At 47.9% G+C, this 22,339-nt stretch overlaps 1 protein-coding gene across 6 annotated transcripts in view; it reads left to right on the top strand.

Annotated features, from left to right (window-relative positions):
- The window catches only part of rcc1 (regulator of chromosome condensation 1), a 53,357-nt gene that overhangs the window by 6,920 nt on the left and 24,098 nt on the right, over positions 1–22,339 (top strand). For 5 of the 6 annotated variants that reach the window (XM_072501067.1, XM_072501069.1, XM_072501068.1 and 2 more), the window contains one exon: positions 9,136–9,326. In XM_072501067.1, the coding sequence (XP_072357168.1) occupies positions 9,136–9,326 (191 nt within the window). Of the gene's footprint in view, positions 1–9,135; positions 9,327–18,535; positions 18,715–22,339 lie in introns of those variants that run through there. The other variant, XM_072501070.1, reaches the window with a different exon arrangement.

The following is a 22,339-nucleotide window of genomic DNA, read 5'->3' as shown; positions in this document are numbered from 1 at the left end:
GGAAGCAGGTGGGAAAACAGTTAAACCAGCATACCTGGGCGGCAAGCGGCGCAGTGGTTAGCACTGGGATTATGGCGCTAAGGACCCGGGTTCGAATCCCAGCCTCAGGTCACTATCGGTGTGGAGTTTGCACATTCTCCCCGTGTCTGCGTGGGTTGCACCACCACAACCCAAAGATCATAGAGTTTACAGTGCAGAAAGAGCCCATTCAGCCCATCGAGTCTGCATCGGCCCATGGAAAGAGCATCTACCTAAGCCCATACTTGCTCCCTATCCCCACACCTCCACCCTATCCCCGTAGTCCCAGCTAACCATTTTTTGGACACTAAGGGCAATTTAGCATAGCCAGTTCACCTAACCTGCACATCTTTGGACTGTGGAAGAAAACCGGAGCACCCGGAGGAAATACACGCAGACACGGGGAGAACGTGCAGACTCCGCACGGACAGTGACCCAAGCCGGGAATCGAAGCTGCGACTCTGGAGCTGTGAAGCAACTGTGCTAACCACTGTGCTACCGTACTGCCCTAGACTGGTTAGGTATGCACATGTGCAGATTAGGTGGATTGGCCACGCTACATTAATTGGAAAATAAAATAATTGGGTACTCTAAATTTATATATATTTTAAAAACTGCACACCTGCCCCAGTACCATTGGAAATAACATAAGAACTAGGAGCAAGAGTAGGCCATCTGGCCCTTCGAGCTTGCTCTGCCATTCAATGAGATCATGGCTGATCTTTGGTAGACTCAGCTCCACTTTCCGGCCCGAACACCATAACCCTTTATTCTTCAAAAAACGCTCTATCTTGAAAACATTTAACGAAGGAGCCTCAACTGCTTCACTGGGCAGGAAATTCCATAGATTCACAACCCTTTGGGTGAAGAAGTTCCTCCTAAGCTCAGTCCTAAATCTACTTCCCCTTATTTTAAGGCTATGCCCCCTAGTTCTGCTTTCACCCACCAGTGGAAACAACCTCCCGCATATATCCTATCTATTCCCTTCATAATTTTATATGTTTCTATAAGATCCCCCCACATCCTTCTAAATTCCAACGAATACAGTCCCAGTCTACTCAACCTCGCCTCGTAATCCAACCCCCTCAACTCTGGGATTAACCTAGTGAATCTCCTCTGCACACCCTTCAGCGCCAGTACGTCCTTTCTTGGGTCAGGAGACCAAAATTGAACACAATACTTCAGGTGTGGCCTTACTAACACCTTATACAGTTGCAGCATAACCTCCCTCGTCTTAAACTCCATCCCTCTAGCATGAAGGCCAAAACTCTATTCACCTTTTTAATCACCTGTTGCACCTGTAAACCAACTTTCTGTGACTCATGCACTAGGACACCCAGGTCCCTCTGCATAGCAGCATGTTTTAATTTATCATTTAAATAATAATCCCTTTTGCTGTAATTCCTATCAAAATGGATAACCTCTCAATTGTCAACATTATATTCCATCTGCCAGACCTTAGCCCATTCACTTAGCCTATCCAAATCCCTCTGCAGACTTCCAGTATCCTCTGCACTTTTTGCTTTACCACTTATCTTAGTGTCGTCTGCAAACTTGGACACATTGCCCTTGGCCCCCAACTCCAAATCATCTGTGTAAATTGTGAACAATTGTGGGCCCAACACTGATCCCTGAGGGACACCACTAGCTACTGATTGCCAACCAGAGAAACACCCATTAATCCCCACTCTTTGCTTTCTATTAATTAACCAATCCCCTATCCATGCTACTACTTTACCCTTAACGCTATGCATCATTATCTTTTGTGTGGCACTTTGTCAAAAGCTTTCTGGAAATCCAGATATACCACATCCGTTGGCTCCCCATTGTCTACGCCCTGGTAACGTTCTCAAAAAATTCCACTAACTTAGTTGGGCATGACCTGCCCTTTATGAACCCATGCTGCATCTGTCCAGTGGGACAATTTCCATCCAGATGCCTCGCTATTTCTTCCTTGATGATGGATTCCAGCATCTTCCCTACTACCGAAGTTAAGCTAATTGGCCTATAATTACCCGCTTTCTGCCTACCTCCTTTTTTAAACACTGGTGTCACGTTTGCTAATTTCCAATCCACCGGGACCACTCCAGAGTCTAGTGAATTTTGGTAAATTTTCACGAGTGAATTTGCAATTTCCCTAGCCTTCTCCTTTAGCACTCTGGGATGCAGTCCATCAGGGCCAGGAGACTTGTCTACCTTTAGCCCCATTAGCTTGCCCATCATTACCTCTTTAATGATAATCATCTCAAGGTCCTCGCCTGTCGTAGCCTCATTTCCATCAGTCACTGGCATGTTATTTGTGTCTTCCACTGTGAAGGCCGACCCAAAAAACTTGTTCAGTTCCTCAGCCATTTCCTCATCTCCCATTATTAAATCTCCCTTCTCATCCTCTATAAGGACCAATAAAACAAAACAAATCCTGGAAATAACTGAGCAGGTGTAACAGCATCTCCAGCAAGAGAGACATCTAAGTCACTGAATTGAGAAACAAAACCAGGGCTTGCATTTGTGTAGCACATTTCATGGCCACAGCGTGTGCCTCAACACTGCAGCTGGTGTAGTACCTTTTGAAGAGCCGTCATTGTAATGTAGGAAACATGACAGCCACTTGTAACCCTTCCCCAAACAGCAAAGTGATCAGAGAATTTGTCTTTCTGATGTTGATTGAGGGAGATTCTCAAAAGAGAAGGTGGGCCGATTACTTGAGCACGTGGGTGGACTTGGGTCCTTGCCTCTACTACGATCAGTTTCTGTAAATTATATTTCCCACCTCGAGTACGGAAATCGCCTAGTGGATGGCGTGAAGGTTCTTGCCTTTCCAGATCTTTGTGGTATTTGGAGGGAGCACTTTCTGCTGGGGTTGGAACGTATCACTGTGAGCTCCAGCCCTCCGATCCTGCCAGATCTCTGCACTCCTGAAATCCCAGCATCTTGCATATCTCTGTTTTCATTGCTCCATTATTGGCGGCCGTCCCTGTGTCTTGACTCCAGAATTCACTCACTAATCCTCTGTCTCTCCACCTCTCGCTCCTTAAAATCATCTGCTCTCATATCTCCTTATGTAGCTCACTGTCAAAGTTCTGATTGATAATGTTGCTGTGAAGCTCTTTTTATTATGTTAAAGGTGCTATGTAAATGTAGCTTGCTGTAATTTAGGAGAGGAGTCTTTTTTAAACTTGCTATGTAATGGTACTCATGTATTAAATCATTCGGAAGGTAACGATTATAGTGGAGCACCCACTTTAGTTCATAGCCACACATTTACCTTGCTATAAGGTTTTTATTTAAAATTTAGAAGTACCCAATTATTTTTTTTCCAATTAAGGGGCAATTTAGCGTGGCCAATCCACCTACCCTGCACGTCTTTTGGGTTGTGGGGGTGAAACCCACGCTGTCACGGGGAAAATGTGCAAACTCCACACGGCCAGTGACCCATGGCCAGGATTCGAACCCGGGTCCGCAGCGCCGTAGTCCCAGTGCTAACCACTGTGCCACCGTGCTGCCCCATCTTGTTGTAAGATTCAATCAGCAGACACACGGTCAGGTCTCAGTCCAAGGGAAACAAACCCCTGGTTTTGAAATTTCATGGCCGCTCGCAGCAGAGGGATCTCAGAGGTGAAGATCGTAATTCCTTCAGTTGGCAGGAACCAACAGCTTTGAGGTGAAGTAAATGACACCATTGGTAATCTGAGGATGTGTGACTGAACCCCCTAAAGCTCTGGTATTGATATTAGAGTGGGGGTGACACTTGTCCATGAGGATTAATGCACTCCGAGGCAAACAGGCACTGGACTAGCCTTTCTTTGGCACGCGCCATGGACAGGCAATGCCCCAGCAAGATTGTATTCATTTGTGGAATCTGAGCATTGCTGGCAAATCTGCCATTGCCCATCTCTGCCTGTGAGAGGGTGGCGATGAACCGTTTAAAACGCTACAGTCCATGTGATGTTGCTATACCTATAGTGTCATTAAGAAGGGAGTTCCAGGTATGTTGCTCGGCGATAGTGAAGGAACGGCGATATACCAAGTCCGGATGTTATGGCCCCAGTTTCCATTGTGCTTGATATTCACAATCTCACTCTGCTGATATGCATGGTCACTGAAGACCAGTCATGTAAACTTACACACTGGCAAATCTTCTTTTACGCACATATGAATTAGGAGCAGGAGTAGCCCACTCGGCCCCCGGAGCCTGCTCTGTCATGGCTGATATAATTGTAAACTCCTGCCTGCCCCCGACAACCTTTCATCCCTTGTTTATCAAGAACCTACCTAGCTCTGCCTTAAAAATATTCCCAAACAGGGCAGCACGGTGGCGCAGTGGGTCGCACTGCTGCCTCATGGCATCGAGGTCCCAGGTTCGATCCTGGCTCTGGGTCACTGTCCGTGTGGAGTTTGCACATTCTCTCCATGTTTGCGTGGGTTTCGCACCCACAACCTAATAAAAAGAAATGTGCATGGTAGGTGGATTGGCCACGCTAAATTGCACCTTCATTGGAAAAAATTAATTGGGTACTCTAAATTTAAAAAAAAACGTTCAGAAACTCTGCTTCCACTGCCTTTTGAGGAAGAGAGTTCCAAAGACTGCAGCATGGTCGCATAGTGGTTAGCACAGTTGCTTCACAGCTCCAGGGTCCCAAGTTCGATTCCCGGCTTGGGTCACTGTTTGTGTGGAGTCTGCATGTTCTCTCCGTGTCTGCGTGGGTTTCCTCCGGGTGCTTCGGTTTCCTCCCACAGTCAAAAGATGTGCCGGTTAGGTGGATTGGCCATGATAAATTGCCCTTAGTGTCCAAAAAAGTTGGGTGGCGTTACGGGGATAGAGTGATGTTGTGAGCTTGGGTAGGGTGCTCTTTCCAAGGGCCGGTGCAGACTCAATGGGCTGAATGGCCTCCTTCTGCACTGTAAACTCTATGATTCTTTTCCTCAGCTCTGCCTTAAATTGTTAAACAGTGACTCCTGATTCTAGACTCTCCCACAAGAGGAAATATCCTCTCCACATTCATCTTGTCAATGCCCCATAGAACCTTAAAGGTGTCAGTCAAGTCGCCTCTTTCTCTTCTAAACTCCAGTGGATTCCAACCTAACCTCCAACCTTTCCTCAAATGACAACCTGCCTATTCCTGGTATTAGTCTGAACTGCTGATGTGTTTATACTCTTCTTTAAATAAGTAGATCGATATTATACACAGTACTCCAGATGTGGCTTCAATGGTGTCCTGTACAATGTGGGCAATTCACCTACTCTGCACATCTTTGGGTTGTGGGGGCGAAACCCACGCAAACACGGGGGAATGTGCAAACTCCGCACGGACAGTGACCCAAAGCCAGGATCGAACCTGGGACCTCGGCACTGTGAGGCAGCAGGGCTGCCCTAGCCTCCCTACTTTTATGTTCAATTTCCCTTTCAATAGACCCATAACAGTTTACTAGCTTTCCTAATTACTTGCTCTACCTGCTTCTTAATCTTTTGTGATTCATGCACTAGGAAACTCTGACTTCTCTGAATCTCAGAGCTCTGCGATCTTTCACCATTTCGATAATATGCTTATTTCTATTCTTCCCGCCAAAACGGACAATTTCACATTATTTCCACATTACACTACTTTTGCCAGATCTTGATCCACCCACTCTTAACTTATCTATATCCCATGTAGCCTCCATTTGTCCTCTTCACAACTTACTTTCCTGCCTATCGTTGTGTCCTTTCATCCGAGTCATTTACATAAATTAGAAACCGTTGAGATCTCAGCACTGATCCCTGTGGCACACCACTCATCTTGCCAACCAGAAAATTACTCATTCATACCTACTCTATGTTCCCTGTTAGCCGGTCAATCTTCTGTCCATGCCAATGCGTTAACCCTTACACCATGAGTGTTTATTTTTCGCAATGATGTTTCATGTTGCATCTTATTTTAAAAAAATTTAAATTTAGAGTACCCAATTATTTTTTTCCAAATAAGGCGAGTTTAATGTGGCCAATCCACCTAACCCGCACATCTTTGGGTTGTGGGGGCGAAACCCACGCAGACACGGGGAGAATGTGCAAACTCCACACAGACAGTGACCCAGGGCCGGGATCAAACCCGGGTCCTCAGCCCAATAGGCAGCATTGCTAACCACTGCGCCACCGTGCTGCTCAATGTTGCATTCTATCAAATGCCGCCTGGAAATCTGAGTGCCGTACATCCACGGGTTCCCCTTGACCCACAGCACTATGGCTTCTTCAAAGAACTCCAATAAATCGGGTAAAGGTGATTTCCCTTTCACAAAACCACGTTGTCTCTGCCTGATCACTTTGATTCTTTTTCCAGTGCCCTGATATAACATCTTTAATAACGGCTTCTAACAATTTCCCGATGACGGGTGTTAAAATAACTGGCCTGTAGTTTCCTGCTTTCTGTCTCCCTCCCTTCTTGAATAAAGGAATTACGTTCGCTATTTTCCAATCTAATTGAACCTTCCCCGAATTGAGATAATTTTGGAAATCACTAACCACTTCCTTCAAGACCCTAGGCTGAGGTCCATCAGCACCCGGTGGTTGGTCAGCCCTGGTGATTGTAATTTGCTTGAATCCTTCCCTTCTATTTCCTGATGTACAGCTATTTCTGGGATGTTACTTGTATTGTCTGGAGTGAAGACTGATGCAAAATATCTGTTCAATTCATCTGCCATCTCCTTATTTCCAATAATTAATACCCCAGATTCACTTTCTATTGGACCAACACTCACTTTGTTACCTCTCTCATTTAAATATCAAAATGAACTATCTGGTTTTTATATTCTTTGTGAACTTTCTCCAGTACTATTTCCCCCCCCCCTTATTAATCCTTTAGTCATTCTTTGCTGTCTTTTATATTCTGCCCAATCTTCTTACCTGCCACCTATCTTGTGCTTTTGTCTGGTTTATTTGCCTTTCCTGAAGGTGCTGATATTTTCCTGGGCACAGCTGTACAAATCCCAGATACCCTTTGTCGTTGTTTTCCATGGGCGAACCTCAGCAGTGAGTAATGCAGGGCTGTTTGACTGCAGGGGTCATCACATCCATCGTCCCAAGAGTCTACTTTTCGTCAGGGTTCTGGACAGTGTTTGGGAGTGGGATCCCAGGCTGTCTCTGCTCCTGAGTTCAACAGGTCTTTTCAGCTGCTAAGGTTCTCAAGTAGATCCTCAATGGGAGACAGTGTTGTGAAGATGTGGTGATCTTGATTACAGGGATTAAAAAGCAAGTCACTTTGGGGGCGGTACGGTGGCGCAGTGGTTAGCACTGCTGCCTTACAGTGCTGAGAACCCAGGATCAATCCCTGCCCCGGGTCACTATCCATGTGGAATTTTCACATTCCCCTTGCATTCATTTTGGTAGGAAAAATTTGAATGCGGATTACAGGGTCAACGGTAGGGTTCTGAGGAATGTGGAGGAACAGAGCGATCTTGGGGTTCATGTCCATAGATCTCTGAAGGTTGCCACTCAAGTGGACAGAGCCGTGAAGAAGGCTTATAGTGTGTTAGCGTTTATTAACAAGGGGATTGAGTTTAAGAGCCGTGGGGGTTATGCTGTAACTGTACATGACCCTGGTGGGACCACATTTGGAGTATTGTGTGCAATTCTAGTCACCTCACTATAGGAAGGATGTGGAAGCATTGGAAAGGGTGCAAAGGAGATTTACCAGGATGCTGCCTCGTTTGGCTGATAGGTCTTATGAGGAAAGGTTAAGGGAGCTTGGGCTTTTCTCTTTGGAATGGAGGAGAATGAGAGACGACTTAATAGAGGTTTGTTTATAAGATGATGAGGGAGATAGATAGAGTGGATGTTCAGAGACTATTTCCTCGGGTGGATGTAGCTGTTACAAGGGGGCATAACTATAAGATTCAGGGTGGGAGATATAGGAGGGATGTCCAAGGTAGGTTCTTTACTCAGAGAGTGGTTAGGGTGTGGAATCTATGATAGTGGAGTCGGACACTTCAGGAACTTTCAAGCGGTTACTGGATATGCACATGGAGCACACACCAGAATGATAGGGAGTGGGATAGCTTGATCTTGGTTTCGAACAAGGCTCGGCACGACATCGAGGGCCGAAGGTCCTGTTCTGTGCTGTTATGTTCTATGTATATGCGTGGGTCTCGCCTCCACAACCCAAAAAGATGTGCAGGGTAGGTGGATTGGCCACGCTACAGCATGGTAGCATTGTGGATATCACAATTGCTTCACAGCTCCAGGGTTCCAGGTTCGATTCCGGCTTGGGTCACTGTCTGTGCGGAGTCTGCACATCCTCCCCGTGTGTGCGTGGGTTTCCTCCGAGTGCTCCGGTTTCCTCCCACAGTCCAAAGATGTGCAGTTAGGTGGATTGGCCATGATAAATCGCCCTTCGTGTCCAAAATTGCCCTTAGTGTTGGGTGGGGTTACTGGGTTATGGGGATAGGGTGGAGGTGTTGACCTTGGGTAGGGTGCTCTTTCCAAGAGCCGGTGCAGACTCGATGGGCCGAATGGCCTCCTTCTGCACTGTAAATTCTATGATCTCTGATTACATTGTTCCTTAATTAGATTTTGTTTTTAAAAAAGCAACTCAATTTAGCTAAACTTCTATATACTGATTACCTGAGAAGAAGTGTTTGTAGGAACAGGAGTAGGCCATTCAGCCCTCTTCGTCGTGTTCCACCCAATTGAACTTGATTTTAGCTGATCTCTAGCAGCGCTACATTTGCCTGCCTTGATTTTATAATCTTTTAATATCCTTTTTTAACAAGATATATCCGTCTCTGCTTTGGAATTTTTAATTGATTTCCAGCCTCAACAGGTTGTTTTTTTGGGGGTGGGGGTGGGGGAGGGGAAGGGAAAGTGTTCCAGATTTTCACTGCTTTTTGTGAAGAAATGTGTCCTGCCACCGCCCTTGAAGGGTCGAGCTCTAATTTTTTAAGACCCCTGCCCTTGTCTTCGGAGTCCGCACAAGATAAAATCCTTTTGCACTATACACCCTCTTAATCGTCTTAATCACCTCCAATTGATCACCCCTGTCATCCGCTATGGGCGAGTGAACAGAAACCTAGTCTGTGTGGTTTTGCCTGTCGAGTCTGTGCTTTCTGATGATGTTGGAAACCTAACTCTGTTTTTCTTCCCCGCAGTCTCGCATTCCTCACATAGGACGATCCCTGGGATTGTCCTGACGCTGGGCCAGGGTGACGTTGGCCAACTAGGCCTCGGAGAAAATGTGATGGAGAGGAAGAAACCCGCCTTTGTCAAGCTATTGACGGAGAAAGTGATGCAGGTGGAGGCTGGGGGAATGCACACGATCTGTCTTGGGGTGTCAGGCAGCGTAAGTACCAAAGAACGACTGGCATTGATGTATAATAATCTTTGTCACAGGTAGGCTTACATTAACACTGCAATGATGTTACTGTGAAAAGGCCCAAGTTGCTACATTTCCGTGACTGTTCGGGTACACAGAGGGAGAATTCAGAATGTCCAATTCACCTAACAAGCACGTCTTTCAGGACCACGGTTGCATGGTGGTTAGCACAATTGCTTCACAGCTCCAGCGTCCCAGGTTCGATTCCCGGCTTGGGTCACTGTCTGTGCGGAGTCTGCACGTTCTCCACGTGTGTGCGTGGATTTCCTCTGGGTGCTCCAGTGTCCTCCCACAGTCCAAAAGATGTGCAGGTTAGGTGGATTGGCCATGCTAAATTGCCCTTAGTGTCTAAAATTGCCCTTAGTGTTGGGTGGGGTTACTGGGTTATGGGGATAGGGTGGAGGTGTGGGCTTGGGTAGGGTGCTCTTTCAAAGAGCCGGTGCAGACTCGATGGGCCGAATGGCCTCCTTCTGCACTGTAAATTCTATGATTCTATTACCTGTGGGAGGAAACCGGAGCACCCGGAGGGAACCCACGAAAGTCACGGGGAGAATGTGCGGAATCCACACTGTTGCTCGTTTTAGCCTTGGTTTAATTGCTCTTGTTCTATCACCTTTGCTCTTGAGTCGGCAGGTATCTTTCTGATACCGCCACGTGGTTCAAGTCCGAGTAATGATCAGTAATCCAACACACCGCTTAGTAAGAGTTAAATCAACGCACATTTATTATATACAGCAGTCAATACTTATACATTAATTCTACTTCTGAGCTACTTCCTACAACTAACAGGCCAATACTTAACTTTGGAAATGGCCCACCAGATCAGGGAAACGAATGGCCTTTTGTATGGGTTCTGAGCCTGCGGGATTCAAAGCTGGTACAGGTCGATAGTCAGGAGTGCCTATCTCATAGCGAGCCTTGGAGTAAGACTTACTGTTTCTTGCGGCTGTTGTAGAGGGTCAGCAGAAGGGACTCGAAGGGTGCGGAGAGGCGAAGAAGGGAAGAAGGGTCGATTTGAACTTGACCCCTATTCTTATAGTCCCCAGGGGCTTCCCGCCTCTTGGGGCGTACCTTGTACCTGGTTCCAAGTGATTGGATTTGGCCCCAACCACTTGGTTCGATATTCTCCAATGCTGGAGCGATTCCTTGATCGAGGGGTGGTCATTCACCTCTCTTTGTGTAAGCTCCTGCTGGTGCCGAAAAGTCTGGGTCGGCTTTGTGTTACTAATTTGTAGCATATTGTTCCCGGGATTGCTACTTACTATGCAGATGGCTGGTGTGTTGTTGTGTTGATGGCTGCAGGTATCAATTCTGTCTGGCTTCCCCAGAGGCGAATACACTGTTATACCTGCAACTGTCTGTCTGAGTCCTGTTGGCTGATTTTCCCATTAGCCTCTTCCGTTCGCCATTTTAAATCAGGGTTTGGCCATTCTAATCGGGAGTTAGCCATTTTACATGGCTACACCCCCTCCTTGTGATCCTAACGCGAAGCGTGAAGGATCACATCATGATTGTTACTTTCCATTCTCTGACCGGGGGGGACACCTCCTACATGGCCTCTGCACTGACCATAGCTATGCACAAAAAATTTTAACGTACAATTCCAAGTGCGCTATGTCAGACAGGGACATGCATTACAAAACAACAAACTTAGAACCTCTAACTTATCCTTAGTATACTACACTCGCATAAACATTCCATTATCCTACCTTCCTCAATCATACAACAAAAATCACAGCATTTCATACAGTCAAGCTCAGGATCATACAATTTTTTTTTTTTTTTTAAACATCTCTTTATTTACAACAACAATAAATGCAAGTGAGTGCACTTTATTATTTTATAATAGATCGCGGGGGTCAGGGGTCTGGTCGTATCCGAACATTGGGGATCTGATCCTATATACCGGGGTTCGAGCGCGGTAGGCTCTCCTTCTCCATTTCCGTAGACGCATAGTCTGCACGATGCAGCAGAGTATTGCCAATGCTAGTAGTGTTTCGATCACATAGGACAGGGAGTACCAGGTTATGAACCTGGCACACCAAGAAGATGTAGTGTCGCTGGTGACTAGGCTCTGGGTACTGCGGGGCAGTGAAACATTAACGGCCGGGGGGTTTGAAGTCATGGGGTTCGCGTTCACGCGCAACCAAATGTCCATGAACAGTATGTTGATCACGATGAAGGAAGTCCTCATGGCTGTCCTCTTTCCTTCTCTTTCTTCTCTTCTCTTTATTTTCTCCGGTCCTGGAGCTTCTGGAGTTCTGTAGAAACAAGCATAGTGTCTGTAACTATCTTTGTTTAATATCTGGTACGCTAGTGTGTCTGTCCTGTAGTGCCAATTACTCCCTTTATAATTGGTCACTATGTGTGACTCCCTCATTCTTTTTTCAAAAAACAAATTTTAGGACACGACACACTTCCCAATAATGAACCAGTGCTGATTTAGCATCCAAATGTTCCAGGATGTAAATAGCAGATGGCCGGCAACCTAAGGGTTACCTAAACAAACAAAACTTTTTGAAATGAAAAATGCCAAATGAGGTGCGTATGGGCCGTGACGGGTAAGAGGTGGATGGAGTCCCCGGGTAGGACGGCTACCAATGCTGTGTCTCTCCGACCCGAGCGTAGTTGACCAGCGAGGGGGTTCCCAGGCAGGGCGGGTCTCAAGCCGTTTCTCCACTGCCTGAGCAACCAACAAGAATGGGCAAAAATGTAGTCATCGTGGTGGGGCTACCGTAGTGGTTCTATCCTTCGAACCAGAAGGGCAGTTACGAGCGGGCGTCTGATACTTGAACAAGCATCAGCTGAAAAGCTAGTTCCTCTGAACAGCGTGTGGCAACGGTGGGTCTCTGAAGGCAAGTCCTCAGAGGTTTCGGCCGAATAGGCGTGTGGCAGTGAGAAAAATTCTCCTGTCAGACATACAACATTTAACAAACGTACAAACAACATAAAACATTCTGCAGGTTCCATCAGAAAGGACAACACTTTTCCCAAGCGGTTCCTTTTAAAACATCACCTGGACACCTCAGTTCTCGGCTGCGAACAGGGTCGCAAAGGGGTAGGCGGTTTGGGAGTCAGACCCAAGGTCGTCCTCTTCTCCCGGGTGCCAAACTCTGGAGTGGATTAGGGCTGAAAGGGCTGCATGGTGTGAGTTGGGGTTGCTCTCGTCGTTGCGGACGAGTCGGTATGTGTTGTCACGGTGCCAATAATTGGTGTCTAGTTGTGTGGGGACAAAATCGGGGTCGTCAGTGTGGTTCGGTGGTGGGGTTTGTTCAGGAAAGTGATCAGGAAGGGATCACTTGGATCGTAGTCGGAGTCGCTAGGTGTGGGTCCTGGTGCATGGGGATAGTAGGGAGGCGTGCTGTGGCTATCGTCCGAGTCACAGTCGCTGTCTCTGTTGCTGCAGTCTGTGGGCGTTTTGGGGCGGAGTGTATATTTCGGGGGTGGAGTCGAGGTCGAGTCCGTGGCTGGGCTGGATGTGGTGGGGGTTGGTAGGGTTACGTTGGCTGTGGGCGGGGTGTGGTGTACTGCGCCAAGCATGATGTGGTGTGCGTGGTTCGACTGTGTTCCATAAACCTTCAGCTGGTTTATATGAAACCAGGCAGTCTTACCATTGGGGTACTTTATTTTATAAACGGAAGGGCTTACTTTATCCGCAATGGAATACGGATCTGAGTATTTTGGTGAGAGGAATGTGCTGGGGTTATATACAGAAAGCATCACTTGCTGTCCGATATCGTACTCAGTCGCATGCACTGTCTTGTCGAAACAAGCCTTGCTCTGTTTCTTTCTGGTGCCCAATTTTACTGCGGCTGCTAACTGAGCCGTTTTAATGTTCTCCACTAACTGCTCTACTGCTTTCTCGTGTGTGAGGGCCGTTACTTCGGGGCTGGTCAGGTCTAAACCTAACACGTATTCTGTGCCTTTCATGGGGCGTCCGGTCATGAGAGTGTGTGGGGTGTAACCTGTGGATGTAGAAATAGTGTTACGCAAAAACATCAGCGCAAAGGGGAGGACTGAATCCCAAGTGGTGTTGTTCTGCTGGACCATTTTTTCTGAGGGTGGATTTTAGGGTCCGATACATGCGCTCCACGATACCATTCGACTGTGTGTGGTATGCAATGTGGAATTTTTGGGTGATGCCAAATATCGTGAGGACGTTCTGCATGACACGTCCCATAAAATGGGAACCGTGGTCGGATTCAATGCTGCGGGGAAGTCCCCATCTTGTAAAGATGTGGTGAGTTAGAATCTTGGCTGTGGTTTTTGCAGTGTTTGTGCGGGCTGGGAATGCTTCCACCCATTTTGTAAATGTGTCTATGACCAGAAGTACATATTTATAGCCATTCCTGCAAGGGGGCAATGGACCTATAAAATCAATCTGGAGGTTAGTCCAGGGGCCATTAACGGGTCGGGTGTGGCTGAGTTGGGCCTTTTTGGCATATCTGTCGGGGTTATTCTGCGCACCAATAAGACAATTTTCTATTCTATTCAGAAGGCTTACATCTTCCTTTAAATTTGGCCACCAACAAAGCTGTTTGAGATGGGCTGTAGTGGGATCGATTCCCTGATGTCCATGACCGTCATGGAACAAACAAATCAATTGGTTCCTGTCCTGTTCAGGAACCACATAAAGGGTGTCCTTTAAAACCACACCATCATGTGTGGTCAGTGTATTTCGAAACCTCTCTTAGGAGGCGGAATACTTTCCCTTGACAATCTCCTTGAGATTGGTGTCCTGCTTCTGGGCCTCTACTAGATCCTCGATTCTAGTCTGTGTGACCTGAACTGCACTCACTGGTGCGCTTTCGGGGGTTTTCCAAAAATACCCATGTCTGGAACCTGCCTTAGCCAGTGTGTCGGCTTTTACATTTCCAGGGGGGGAGGAACGATGGTGGCTGCGGACTTTGATGATCCCAAAAGTCCTGTTCTGGGCTTTCTCTAAAATATGGCGGAGCAATGGGGCTGAGGGGAGGGGTTTTCCATCTGCGGAAACAAATCCTCTTGCTTCCCACAGGGGCAGAAATTCCGTGAGGCTGTTGCAGACATAGAGGCTGTCCGAGTATATGTCTGCTGGGCTGGGGAAGGAATCTGGGTGCTCAACTATATATGCAATGGCCGCAAGCTCTGCTGCCTGCGCGCCTACGTGTCCGGGTAGTTTCAACACTATTTCCTCGAGGGCACGTCCCTGCGCGTCCTCGACATAGATCCCGCAACCTGTTATGCGCTTCCCATCCAAGACTGTGGAAGATCCATTCACATAAATCTTAATGGGCTCACAGGTGTCCGTGTGCGGGGGGCTCTGAGTTGAACTATCTATCTTTCTGGGGGGTGTTTTAGCGATAAAGGGGCCTGTGTTGTGGTGTGGAGAGATAATCTCACATTCATGGGGGGTTCCGGGGTACTGTAAATTGTCGGCTAAGTAGGTTTGTGTCTTTGTCCTTTTCACGGTGATGTCCCATCCCTGCAAGAGAAGGGTCCATCTCGCTGCTCTTATTTGGCTTACTGTACCGTCCTCGAGTCGTCCGTCCAGTAAAAGTTGGGTGGGGGCGTGCTCGGTCAGAATTGTGATGGGGTTCTGTCCGGTAATATATGAAAAGTACTGGACTGCCAGAAAACTGCGAGCAGGTGCCTCTCACAGGCTGAAAATCCCTGCTCCACCGCATCTAAAAGTCGGGAGGCGTAAGCTACAGGTCTTAACTGGTCGTGCCGTTCCTGGAGGAGCACGGCTGAAAGGGTGCGGTCTGTGGTCGCTACCTCTATGGTGTAAGGGGAAAGCGGGTCTGGAATGTGTAGTGCGGGGGCTGCTATGAGTGCCTGTTTTAAACAGTCCACAGCATCCGTATGCTGCGGAAGCCATTCCCAGGGGGCTCCTTTCTTTAGGAGGTCTGAGAGGGGCGCTGCCTTGCTGGCGAAACAGTCAATGTGGTTTCGGCAGTAGCCAACCACTCCTAAAAACGACCGGAGGGCCGAAACGTTCTGGGGAAGGGGCAATTTAGCAATCGAGTCAATCCTTTTATGCTCGATCTCGCGTTTACCGTGCGTGATAATTGTTCCCAAATATACCACTTTTTCTTCCAAAATCTGGGCCTTTTTGGGGTTGACTTTACAACCAATTGAATGTAATAGTTCCAGGAGTTCGGACAGAAGCTCAATGTGCTCTTCCTTGGTGTCTGTCTGCAGTAGTAGGTCGTCTACGTACTGTACCAGACATTCGGGGCAAAAATATTTTGCTAATCCATTTGCCAGCTGTCGGTGGAAAATGGAGGGGGAGTTGTGGAATCCTTGTGGTAGGCATGTCCACGTGTACTGCTGTGCTTTAAAAGTGAAGGCAAATTTGTACTGGCATGCCTTTGCCAATGGAATGGACCAGAATCCATTACTGATGTCCAAAACCGTGAAGTAGCGGGAATTGAGTCCCTGCTTGAGCATGGTCTCGGGACTTGTTGCTACGGTGGGGGCTGCTGCGGGGGTGACTTTGTTGAGTTCCCGATAATCAATGGTTAGTCGCCATGATCCATCGGGCTTTCTCACTGGCCAAATCGGGGCATTATTAGTGGAGGCTACTGATCTAAGTACACCCTGCTCTAATAAGCTCTCGATTACTTTTAAGATTTCTCCCTCTGCCTCTTGGGGAAATCCGTAGTGTTTTTGGTGTCTAGGGTCAGGTCCTGTTACTTGTACGGAGCCAGTCATCCGTCCACAGTCGTGCTTGTGGGTCGCAAATGCTGCCCTGTTCTTTTGCAGAACTGCCCTAACCTGCTTGTCTGTGCTAAGTGTGGTCGGGTTGAACCAAAATTCGCCTACGGCGCTAATTTTGTTCATATATTCGCCTATGTTGAGCGTTGCGGGGGCTCTTGTGGATTTCGCCATCTTCCAGACACACTGGTTGACTGGATCGAATGATAGGTTGTGGGAATTCATGAAATCAATTCCCAGAATGTGTTCTGCTGTGTGGGGCAGGTCTACTAAAACCACGGGGTGTTTGGTGGTAATGTTACCAATTTGAATGGGTACAGGGGCTGTGATGTGTCCCTGCTGTGAGTGGCCTGTAAAGCCGCTGAGGGTGATGGTGGCTGTAGTGGGCCACGTGTCTTTTTGAAATAGGGTGGAGGAATTTATGGTGGTGTGGGACCCTCCTGTGTCCCAAAGAAATTCGATAGGCTGTCCCCGAATTTTCGCTGCAACTACGGGTCGTCCTGACCTATCCCAAAGGGTGTCGCAGACCCAACTGGGGGAGCCCGTACACCGTCAGTCCGTTCCGGTCAAGTCCGTCTGATCCGAACGGGCGCTAACGCTATGGATGGGCTCTGTCTTTTTCTTACTGAGTGCCGTCTGCTGGGCTCTCTGTGGCTTTTTAGGGGCATTGCACTCTTTGGCGAAGTGTCCCAACTGTCCGCAGTTGTAACACTCTAGTGACTTGGGTTGGGGGCTGTTCTTTCCCTCATTTACCCATGCGGGGTTGTGGTGTGTTTTTACTGCCTGCATATCTGCGGCGGCCTGCTTTTCCTCGCTATTTTTAACGGTGGGTTTGCTCTGAACAGATTGCTCCCAAACGCGGGACAATCTTTTAACTACCCACTTCTCGCTATGGGCCTCCTCTGAGGGATCATAACTCGGACAGGCTTTCTGTCCTGCATCTGTGGCGTGGGAGATAAGGGTGCGGGTCCATTTGGCCATGTTGTCTGGGGATAAATGGGCACGGTCTACGTCTCCGAAGACTGCTGCGAAGTGAATCCACAGGCGTCCAGCGAACGCTGTGGGGTGCTCAGATTTCTTCTGCCTACATTTATTGAGGCCATCTACAGGGTCACCCTGGTTATACCCGATCGCATCCAGGATCGCGGTATGCATTTCTGCAAGGGTGCCTCCTCCTACATTCTGTGGGTCGGGAAGGGCTGCTGCTACTGACGGATCTAAACTTAAAACAATGAGCTTTACATGCTCTCTCTCGTCCAGGCCGTACATGTTCGCCTGATGTCTAACTGTGGCAAATAAATGGTGGGGGTCTGAGGCGGGGAGGAACGGTGTGATCTTATCGCCCGTGTCCCGTAATTGGGTCACTGTTAAGGGGGTGGAATATAGATATTCCGCTTCGTCTGATGTGGCTGTGCGGTGGGTGGTTACAGGGTTCATTGGAGCCTGAACTATCTGCTGTGTGGGGGGTTGGGGTGCTTTTCTCTTTTGGGGCTTTCCCTGCGCACATGTTCCCTGAACATATCTCTGCGCTGTTTCGTGTAACTCTTCCCAATCAGGGCCGTCTTCCTGGTTCAACTTTTCCCCAAAGGTTTCCTGAAAACCTTTCTGAACAGAAAGCAGCGATTGCAGCTCTGCAATCTGCTTCCGGCACTTTGCGTGATCTAAGGTGCTTTGTCTTTGTTCTGTGGTGGCAGCATGGAGTGCTCTTAATGCTGCCTTGAGGTCACTACACTGTTTCAGTAATGTCTCTTCCTGTTTTCCTGTCTCTTCTCTTACCAGGACTGCACGTTGCGTGTCCTGATAGGCCTTTTCATACTGCGACTGGAAACTGCTTAAATGCGCCACACAAGACTGGTGATCCCGTTTGACGTCAGCCACCTCTCCATCCTTTGCTGCCAATTTCCTCCTTAATTCTAAATTCTCTTTTTCAACTTTGCTTACATCGACTTTACTCATCTGATGTATGCCCTCAACTTCTTTCCAGAGCATCTTGACGACCTCCTCTGTGCCTCGCAATTGTGCCAAACAGGACACGATTGCCATCGGCTTGCGAGCTTTTCCCAAGCTCTTTTTGTGTATCTCGCTCAGGTTCTCCCACCAAGTATGCCCTATACTTCCGGGACCTGATTCCTCATCGCAGAAATCATTCCACAGGGGTCATCCTTTGCCCTTGAGATATTTCCGGATTTCCTCCCAAATGGGACACTGTCCCACTCTACTGCTGCTGGTCGCTGCGACCGCAAATTCCTCGGGGTTCATGAGGCGCTGCATTGCCTGCATGGCGATCTTTCCTATCCGACTGCTTCTAAATTTGGAACAGGGGGCTAAGGCGGTGTTGTAAATGCGGGTACGGCTTTCGCTACTTTCCGAAAATACAGACTTCCGACAGTTTTGACGCAACAAAAATCTATCAGTTTTACCTTATAGCCCTGTTAGTTACGCATGCATACACACACTTCCGAATTATGACTATTCCTCACATAGGACGATCCCTGGGATTGTCCTGACGCTGGGCCAGGGTGACGTTGGCCAACTAGGCCTCGGAAAAAATGTGATGGAGAGGAAGAAACCCGCATTTGTCAAGCTATTGACGGAGAAAGTGATGCAGGTGGAGGCTGGGGGAATGCACAAGATCTGTCTTGGGGTGTCAGGCAGCGTAAGTACCAAAGAACGACTGGCATTGATGTATAATAATCTTTGTCACAGGTAGGCTTACATTAACACTGCAATGATGTTACTGTGAAAAGGCCCTAGTTGCTACATTTCCGTGTGTGTTCGGGTACACCGAGGGAGAATTCAGAATGTCCAATTCACCTAACAAGCACGTCTTTCAGGACCACGGTAGCATGGTGGTTAGCACAATTGCTTCACAGCTCCAGGGTCCCAGGTTCGATTCCCGGCTTGGGGTCACTGTCTGTGCGGAGTCTGCACGTTCTCCACGTGTGTGCGTGGGTTTCCTCTGGGTGCTCCAGTTTCCTCCCACAGTCCAAAAGATGTGCAGGTTAGGTGGATTGGCCATGCTAAATTGCCCTTCGTGTCTAAAATTGCCCTTAGTGTTGGGTGGGGTTACTGGGTTATGGGGATAGGGTGGAGGTGTGGGCTTGGGTAGGGTGCTCTTTCAAAGAGCCGGTGCGGACTCGATGGGCCGAATGGCCTCCTTCAGCACTGTAAATTCTATGATTCCATTACCTGTGGGAGGAAACCGGAGCACCCGGAGGGAACCCACGAAAGTCACGGGGAGAATGTGCGGAATCCACACTGTTGCTCGTTTTAGCCTTGGCTTAATTGCTCTTGTTCTATCACCTTTGCTCTTGAGTCGGCAGGTATCTTTCTGATACCGCCACGTGGTTCAAGTCCGAGTAATGATCAGTAATCCAACACACCGCTTAGTAAGAGTTAAATCAACTCACATTTATTATATACAGCAGTCAATACTTATATTGACTTCTGAGCTACTTCCTACAACTAACAGGCCAATACTTAACTTTGGAAATGGCCCACCAGGTCAGGGAAACAAATGGCCTTTTGTATGGGTTCTGAGCCTGCGGGATTCAAAGCTGGTACAGGTCGATAGTCAGGAGTGCCTATCTCATAGCGAGCGTTGGAGTAAGACTTACTGTTTCTTGCGGCTGTTGTAGAGGGTCAGCAGAAGGGTCTCGAAGGGTGTGGAGAGGAGAAGAAGGGAAGAAGGGTCGATTTGAACTTGACCCCTATTCTTATAGTCCCCAGGGGCTTCCCGCCTCTTGGGGCGGACCTTGTACCTGGTTCCAAGTGATTGGACTTGGCCCCAATCACTTGGTTCGATATTCTCCAATGCTGGAGCGATTCCTTGATCGAGGGGTGGTCATTCACCTCTCTTTGTGTAAGCTCCTGCTGGCGCCGAAAAGTCTGGGTCGGCTTTGTGTTACTAATTTGTAGCATGTTGTTCCCGGGATTTCTACTTGCTATGCAGATGGCTGGTGTGTTGATGGCTGCAGGTATCAATTCTGTCTGGCTTCCCCAGAGGCGAATACACTGTTATACCTGCAACTGTCTGTCTGAGTCCTGTTGGCTGATTTTCCCATCAGCCTCTTCCGTTCGCCATTTTAAATCGGAGTTTGGCCATTCTAATCGGGAGTTAGCCATTTACATGGCTACAACACAGACAGTGACCGAAGCTGGGAATCGAACCGGGGACCCTGGTGCTGTCAAGCAACTGTGCTAACCATCTGTGGAGAGAGGAACAAAGCTTGCACCTGCTAGCCACTGTGCTAACGTGTCGCCCACCAATGCCAAGTCTTTCCCGACCTCTGTGTGCCCAAAAGTGCTTTACAGCCAATGAAGTACTTTCTGATGTGTGGTAATGTAGGAAACGTGGCAGCTGATCGGCACACAGCAAGCCGCACCCAAGCAGCAGTGTAATGAAGCACCCAGAGAAATGTTTTTTTTAAATGATGGTCGAGCAATAAAATGGTGTTCGGGAAGGGGAGAAAATTCCTTCTCTTCTTCGGATTGATGCCATGAACTCTTTCCTAACCAGCTGCTAGAGCAGATGGGAACTCGGTTTAACATCTCATCCACAGGATGGCTCCTCTGACAGCGCAACACTCCTTGGGCTTGCATTGGAGCGTCAGTCGCAAATATCAATTGGCCTAGCATTCGAACATGGGTCCTCAGCGCCGTCGTCCCAGTGCTATCCACTGCACCACCGTGCTGCCCGATCTGAGAGTTAATTAACAAGTCACTCCTGTAGATTTGGATTAATTAAGCAAAGCCAGCATGGGTTTGTAAAAGATTAATTGTGTTTATGTAATTTGGTTGCATCTTTTGCTGAGACAGCAAACAGTTGATGAGGATAAAGCCAGAGAATGCTGGATAAACTCAGCAGAACTGGCAGCAGCATCTGTGGGGAAAGAAACACGGTTAACGTTTCAAGTCCATATTACCAGAGGGTAACGTGGTGCACATGCACTTCCAAAAGACGTCTGCTAAAGTGCTACTTACAAGCTTGTCCACACAGTTGAAGTCTGTGGACTGAAAGGGGCAGTGGCAGCATGAATAGGTAATTGGCTGAGTGACAGGAAGCAGAGTACGGGTGAATGGTTGTTTTATTTTTGGACTGGGGTTAAAGGTGGACAGTGAGGGTCCCCAGGAATCCAAACCAGAACCACTGCTTTTCTTCTTGATATATGTTAACTAGACTTGGGTTGACAGGGGCATAATTTCAAAATTTGCAGATGACACAAAACTTGCAATTATTGTGAAATCTGAGGAGCTATAGTGATAGATTTCAGGAGGATGAATGAGGGTACAATTCTATTGGGGATTCCGGAGCAGAGAGGCCTGGGGGGGTGGAATCCTCGGTGCTGTGAGGCAGTAGTGCTAACCACTCTGCCATCGTGCTGCGCTCTCAAAGTCCATTCTTAACAGTAGATAGAAACAGTTGCCAGAGGTGAAGTGGGGAGATCCACAGGGTGCTGAAATAAGGTACATGCCAAATTATCCATGGCTGCAAGAGAAAAAGCCTTTATGCACTGAGTGGTTAGGATCTGGAATGCCTGCAAGAGTGGACACATTCAATCGTGGCTGAGAACGGAAAAAACTTGCAGAGCACCAGGGAAAGGGCAGGAGATTGGGACGAGCAGCGTTGCTGGTGCAGAGAGCCAGCATGATCGCACCAGGTTCAATGGCTGCCTCCTGTCAATCTATAACTGGGCGTCACGGTGGCGCATTGGTTCACAGCTTTGCAGTTCCAGGGTCCCAGGTTCGATTCCCGGCTTGGGTCACTGTCTTGTGTGGAGTCTGCACGTCACCCCGAGTCTGCACGTGTTTCCTCCGGGTGCTCCGGTTTCTTCCCACTAGTCCCGAAAGATGTACTTGTTAGGTTAATCCTGAATTCTCCCTCCGTGTACCGAACAGGTGCCGGAATGTGGCGACTAGGGGATTTTCACCGATTTTCATTAATGTTAGCCTACTTGTGACAAAGATTATTATTACATAGTTTCTCTCTACCTGACCCTTCCAAAATCAATCTCTTTCCTGATCTGTGGTGCCCAATCTGAGATCAGGATGCTAGATGGCTACAAAGCAGCCACGGCTTGACTTCAAAGTTAACTCATTGGCTGTGAAGTGCTTTTGACCATCTTAAGGACCTGAAAGGTTCTATACAAATCCAAATGTTTCCTGAATGGCTAATGGTTTCTCATTGTTGATGAGTAATTGTATTTTGTGGGAGCTGCTGATAACTCAGAATTGCAAATGGTAACATTTCAATCTGTTTACTCAGTTGCAACATACTGGAT

Source organism: Scyliorhinus torazame, chromosome 1 (genome assembly GCF_047496885.1).
Source record: "Scyliorhinus torazame isolate Kashiwa2021f chromosome 1, sScyTor2.1, whole genome shotgun sequence".
Taxonomy (NCBI): domain Eukaryota; kingdom Metazoa; phylum Chordata; class Chondrichthyes; order Carcharhiniformes; family Scyliorhinidae; genus Scyliorhinus; species Scyliorhinus torazame.
The sequence above is the reverse complement of the archived record's forward strand: the minus strand, read 5'-3'. Positions and strand labels throughout refer to the sequence as shown.